Source organism: Thalia democratica, unplaced genomic scaffold (genome assembly GCF_965202585.1).
Source record: "Thalia democratica unplaced genomic scaffold, ktThaDemo2.hap1.1 HAP1_SCAFFOLD_333, whole genome shotgun sequence".
In the NCBI taxonomy this organism is placed as follows: Eukaryota; Metazoa; Chordata; class Thaliacea; order Salpida; family Salpidae; genus Thalia; species Thalia democratica.
This window is the reverse complement of record NW_028139417.1, coordinates 28,674-35,534: the sequence shown is the minus strand read 5'-3', so window position 1 is coordinate 35,534 and position 6,861 is coordinate 28,674. Positions and strand designations below refer to the sequence as shown.

The window sequence follows — 6,861 nt, the reverse complement described above, 5'->3', positions numbered from 1 at the left end:
CACATGAATTTATTATTTAGTTATTTAATGTGTACAGTTTTTGAAATTGTTGAAGAACACTGAACTAGATATAATAAAAAAATTATGTAAAAACAATGTTTATCATGTAATTAAAAAACAAAAGTCGGACTAACTTTTACTGACAGTACAAAGAATGATGTAAAAAATATTATTTAGTAGTAAGTTTGTCGATTTGAAGTTTTTTCTTAACTTATACATAATAAATCTAAATGATAGGTTTTCAAACAAAATATACACAGGCTGTCAAATTTTTTTTTTGTTTTTGTCGAAAATTAAAATCTTTAAATAAAAAAGAATTTAAAACAGATTAAATTTGTCATAACAAATAAACTAATAAAAAAAGTTATAAAGTGTAGTATATCTTTATACATCTTTTTAGATTTATTTTATGAAAAAATTTATCACAAGATAATTATTAATTCAACATAGGTTTTTATTAAAACTTTTAAAAAATCGCATACTCGTTGTGCTAATCTTTATGGAAAAGGCAGTGATAAACACAAGTCAGACAGATATGAAACGATAAAGTTCGATTAGTTCAAAACTTTTACAAAGTCATGTATCGCTTTCTTCGTTTATCGGCGACAAGCTTTCTAATTGGTTCGTTTCAGCGGCAGTTTTATTCATCCGTTCTGACATCAATAGAGGACTTACAACTGTGGTATCGATTTTTGGGCTTTTATCGTTTGCATAATTTACAAACTTTGTATTAGCAGTGTTCTTGTTGTACTTCATTTTAAAATTAGGAAACCGGAAACACTTGAACAATTTTGAAACGACGTGCTTTCTTATGTACTTGTTTATGTCTCTCTGTGTTGTGACGTACACTATAGGGTTGAGTAAAACGCTGAAAAAACTTATAATTCGGACTGTTGTTATAATGGCATGGCAGTAATTTAGGTCCTTTTCTTCCAAGCCCTACAAATTTTATTTAGATTTAATAAAAATTTCTTTAATTTGTCTAAAAATATTTTACTAATATTTTACAAAAAACAATTTAAATTTGACAATATGAACAACGATATTTTTTTTTGCAAAAACAAACGTTTTTATACGTTTCATGTTTATTTAAGTAATTATGTAAAATGTACAATTAAACAAATAAGAATAAAAAAAACTAAGTCTTAATAAAACTTTATAGTTTTCAAGAAAGCTAGGCTGTTTCAATTTTCTAACATTTTAGTTTTCTGTTATTAAAGATAAATATTTATTTGATCCTTTACTTTTATCCTTTTTTGTCGAATTATGTTTTAAAAGCCATTTTTTATTCACCAGTTCTAAATTAAGAAAATATAAGTTTGTTGTAACTTTATTAATGTTTACATTTAAAATTATTTCTTTATTTAATAAGTTAGAAACTCTATTGCTTCAGTCCTACTTATTGTTTCACTTTTAAACTTTGTCATTAATTTATATCCGTTATCTATTTGTTAAACAACCACCAATATAAATCAGTTACTATTTTTTTTGTTATTGCACAATAACTTGATAATATTACCTTTTAACTGTTTTTAAATTAACTAGTTTTTTGGTTATATAGCACGTTTTAAATGTTTAAGTGTTATTGAAAAATAAAAATTGCTAACTAGGACTTATTTGCTACTATTAAATATAAATACTTTGGAAATTTTACGTTAAAAAAATATATTTTCATAAGTTACGGATCAAACAAAATTAATTTGAATATTTAGATTAATAAGTACAAATTTACATATTTTCATTGATACTTTTAATTTTAAACGCACACTTAAACAAGAAATTTTTGTCAAAAAAATATATTTTTGGTTTTCCTATAAAAGTATATAAAAACTTTATGATACTAAATATCTTAGTTTAAAATTAAGGTGTAAAAGTTTTTTTAATTAAAAATAATGTAAATTAAGTTATAGATAAAGGTGACCAATTATAGAAAATAAGTTTTATAAAAAACGAAAATTGTTCACACGTAACAGAAAATTTTGCAGAACAAAAAAAACTTAATTTTTCAAGATAAATAGAACATAATATTTGTAGATGATAAAATATTTTTTTTTAATGTATGCACTAAAAATTTAATTAACCACAAAACAAAACAGAATATTAAAAAAAAAAAAATTTTTATTTATTTTACATTCGATATGCTTCAGAATAATTGGTACTGCTTATAATGTGTGGTTAACTTTTTTTTAGTTATTAAACAATTATTATCTAAGTATATTTTAACTTATAGAATACTTAAAATAATAATAATTAAATTCAAGAAAATATTGTAAAAAAGTTTGTTCTTTTAGCTTAAAGGAGGACAGTGTACTGTATAATTGATTATTTAAAGTAAGCTATAAACATCAATAGACTTAAAATATATGTAACGTGTTAATAGAGTGTTCATAAATTTATGTATTATAAGAAAAAAAAATGAAAAAATTAGATTTAAAAACCGCTAAAAATGAAATAAATGTTACCATCTTTCAAACTTATTCCTCAAGTAATTAGAGTAGTCTAATTATTGAACAGAGAATTCTTTCTTAGACTGCCTTTAAAACTTAAAATTGAAGGTCAATATAGTTAGAATTTAAAGGAGCTGATTTTTATAACCTGTTTTAACATTACAAACCTGCATAATGTAAACAACCATGAATATTTTTTGTGGTAACCAGCATATTGAGAAGACAATAACGTAGGCAGTCACTGTTTTTGCAATTTTGATGTGTTTTTCAGCATTTTTGTAAGCTGCGGTTTTAACACTTAAATACCCGTCTGTAAAAAAATGTTATTTTCAACGAACAAACAAGTTGTTATATTGTACTGTTAGCGTTGTCAATAAAAGCATAGTAATGTTACTTTTATCATACTCTAATTTGATACATATTTTTGCTACTTGACTTAATTAAGTTCAAAAAATTTTTATTTAAAGTACTTTAAGTTATAGCTTATGTAAAGAGATAATTAGACAAATAAACTAACAAATAAAAAATTTAAAAAAGGTTATTTATGGATTATATATACATATAAAATAAAAACTAGAAGCTTCTATAGTGCTTTACTAGTTAATTCAATGTTATAAACAAAGTACAAACTTAGCAAAAATAACTTTGTGTATACAAAGATAAATTAGAAAAATAAATATTCTTAACCTATTTTTTATAAATTATTAATAATGTTTGTTTTAAATATTAAACTCAATGATGGCTATCCTAAGCACTATGCAACTACTAAATTGTTCTTTTATTATTTAGTTATCAAATAAAGTTTTCAAAATAGATAAGACTAAAAATTGTTTTAAGCTTCGATATTCGAAACTCAAAACGTACTTTTATTTTTAGATCTGTCGGATTTTTTTTCTTCAGTTTTTGTCACAATTTCCTTGCTTCTACTTGGGCAGGTGAAATTAGGCGGAATCATTTTTATTCCCGGACTGACTTGAACGCAGGTCTGATCTGTGAAGAAGCTCTCAGTTGAACTCGCTGATGCGTTGCTCACCGGTCTCCTTTTCCGGTCCACCATCCTGTTCACCGGACTCAACTTCAGTTTTGGCACCGAAAGCTTGTTGAACTTGACAATGGGGCTCAACGTGGTTTCTTTCGTATCACTGTGCTTCATTGTAGAAACGTTGGAGTTGAACAAGCTCCTGTCGGTGTTCATTCGACTCCTGGCTCTCTTGTTGATCATGTAGGCGATCCCTGAATAGCTGATTGCAATGGCGATGTAGGGAAGAAAAAATCCAATGACCACGTCGACACCAATCTTGTATATTTTCGTTTTGTGTTCGTAATTTGGGGCACAAAGGTAGCTACTTTCAATTTCTTTAGTTCCATTACTCTTAATCCATTCGCCATAGTAGTACAACAACCCTTCATATTCATTTTCTCTGATATCTGGTACCTCGTCTTCTGTTGTTTTAATGAAAATATTATTAAATCTAAATTCGGTTTTAACAACTGTTCTGAATTTTAGAAAATCCCTATGGTTAACATGTAAATGTAATATTTTTTTGATAATAATTGAAACTTAAAAAAGAAAATTACTGGTTTTTAGTTTCTAAAGCTAAATTTACTGCATTTTAAGTACTGTAAAAAAAATTACAAACATTAGATCCTATATAAAACATATACATTATTGTAATCTACAATGTTCAATTTTAACGTCATATTGTTTTCGTTTTTTTTAAACTTTTGCATCTTTGTTTACCAAAGTGCTTTTTATTTTAAATTTGAACTGGCTGAAGATTAGAGACAACTTTTTTGTCTGTTTGAAACATATGTTCCAGCATTTTTAAAATCGTCATTTAAATAAATTATTTAAAAGCAATTGAAGTGGGCTCAGTAGAAGGTGTTCACGTTTGAACATTAACCTTATTATATATATATATATATATATCAATTTATTTCAAATTATAAATAAGTTTAGTGGCTTAGAAAAATCATGGCTTTAATCATTTTAGAGGAAGAACGTCTAAATACCAACAAGAATTAGTTTAACTAAAACTTACTATCATATTCACTAATGTCGTTTTTTAACTCTTCGCAAGAATAAACTGTTTTGACATTATAATATGAATAAGCGATATTGCACATGAAATTTGTGCAGTTAAAAGCAGATATGTTATATCCTGGAACGCTTTCTATATTAATGATATCGAGTTTATACTTAATTTTCCAATGAATTGCTTCTTTGAAAAGGAAATGGCAATCATTCCAATATTTCCACTCCGGTCCTTCGTTTCCAGTATGTTCGCTGAAACTGAAAAAAAAATGTTTTATAAGTGAACTATGTAAAGACTACAAACTTTTGTATCTAAGCTTGGAAATCATAAAACAATGTTTTTATATAATGATAAGTGAATACTAAAAAGTATTTAAACTTTCTAACAGATTATCATTTTTTGAACCAATTTCTTGTTGATCACCAAAACCAAGTTTTCCGTCAATGATGCTCGGCAAAACACAAACAAAAGCAATTGTCCACATCAATCCACTTATAATGTATGTTAATTTTTTCTGTAAAAAAATAATTATTATTAACAATAACTAATGTTATACTAGTTTTACGTATAATAAAATAGTATTTTTGAAAATCTTTATTTTACTTCAAATCTTCAATCCTTTATAATAACAGTATAACAATTAAAATGGTTTTTATCTTAACTAAATCAGCAAAAAGCACTCGGTTAAAACAGATACTAAGACATAACTTCAGATATGTAAATGATGATAATTAAAACTTAGAAAAACTAAATAAGTTCAAAGATTTTAGTATTTGTTGTATTACACAGTTTATTTTTCTTAACACGCAATTCTTATTTCAATAATCCGTAAAACGCAGTTTAAGCTGTTTTATTAAAATGCTTCTTTCAATTTGTGTGCCTAAATTTAAAAATAACGGGTTATTTATACAAATTAACTTCTATAAGTTTTAAATATAGATCGTTTCAAAGATTTTACTTTTTAAAAACCATTTTATCAAATGTTTATCAAAACGTTTGAAATTGTTTATTTCTTTTTAATTGTTTTTTTTGATCGTAGTAGTAAACAACTTAAAAAAAATAATTAATAAAAAACATAAAATTATATAAAGGAACTTTTGATTTAGTCGAGCAAAAATTACTTAAAAAAAAAATTGATAACAAAATATGCTTATAACATAAACTTTGTTTTCTTTAAAAACTATTTGTCTCAGGAAACTATATTATTTCTAAGTAATTTTTCAAAACATTTACAAAACAAAATAAAAAGTTAGACAAAACGAGATTTATATTTATAATTAAGAAAATTATAATTTTTTTTTTTTTTTAATTTTGCTGTTAGTCTATAGAAGTATTCAAAACTAACGTTAAATTGATATCTTTGACATCTAATCGACTTCCAAACAGCAACAAATCTTTCTACACTCATTGCAGCCAGTAGAAATATATTTATATAAAAATGAAAATTGTATACCGTCACAACAGAATTTATTAACTTCATATCGAAACTTGAATCAATTTGGTCGCCTCCTTCTGTAGTAAGTGGTTAATGGAAAAATATTTGTTTGTTCACTAGTTTCAATGTTTATTTTTTATTTTTTTAAACTTAAGTTAAGATTTTATAACGAAAGTAATGTGTTTTTTTAGTATTCTTAAAATTTAGACTTAAGTTTTTAAGACTAGTATAAAAACACTTCAAATCTTAATTAGGTAGTTTTACTTTTACTTTTAAAATTTTAGTCTAGTTAGACAAATTAAAAGTAAACTCGTTTGAAATTTTAAGTCATATACTTTGTATCAGCTAATCAAATATTAATATTAAACGTATTTACACTCCTTGAAAATTTTGTACTTTACAATTTGTATTTTTCGTTTGTTTCATTAAAACTTTTCCTTTCTTTTCTTGTTTAGTCTGCATACTTAAATTCAAAAGAAAAATTTAGTTTCCAACTATAAATCCAGAAGTCTTTTAAATTTATCAAATATTAATACAAGACTTTAAAGTTTTAAAGTTTTGGTTTTACATAAAAGTTTAAAACATGTTATGTGCTTTCAACTGGCTTGATATAATCTTATAATTGTGTTGTATTTAAAAAAGGTAACGTTTTGTGTAAGTAAATGCTTAAATATATTTTTTTAAGTGAATGTAATAATTAAAGAGTTTTTTATCAATCTGTTCTATGTTTTACGTTTAACTAATGGTTTATATGTAAATGAAACAAAGTCTAAATAATTTAAACAAATATAATAGTTTTATGATTTTAAATTTTGAAAAGTTTAAATATTAATCAATGCCAAAAAATAATCTAAAAAAACTCATAATTAAAATTATAATAGCTAAAACCAATACAACACGCTTTCGTAAGAAAAAAACATGATAATTGTGCAACATTTTCCGG

General features: G+C 24.6%; 1 protein-coding gene across 1 annotated transcript in view; it reads right to left on the bottom strand.

Annotated features, from left to right (window-relative positions):
* Positions 1–576: 576 nt before the first annotated feature.
* The window catches only part of LOC145846198 (uncharacterized), a 30,363-nt gene continuing 24,078 nt past the window's right edge, over positions 577–6,861 (bottom strand). Inside the window, exons 2-7 of the mRNA XM_082953112.1 lie at positions 5,829–5,995; positions 4,870–4,997; positions 4,490–4,740; positions 3,312–3,890; positions 2,615–2,757; positions 577–939 (exon numbers count right to left, since the gene is read on the bottom strand). Of these exons, the coding sequence (XP_082809238.1) occupies positions 577–939; positions 2,615–2,757; positions 3,312–3,890; positions 4,490–4,740; positions 4,870–4,997; positions 5,829–5,995 (1,631 nt within the window). The remainder of the gene's footprint in view (positions 940–2,614; positions 2,758–3,311; positions 3,891–4,489; positions 4,741–4,869; positions 4,998–5,828; positions 5,996–6,861) is intronic.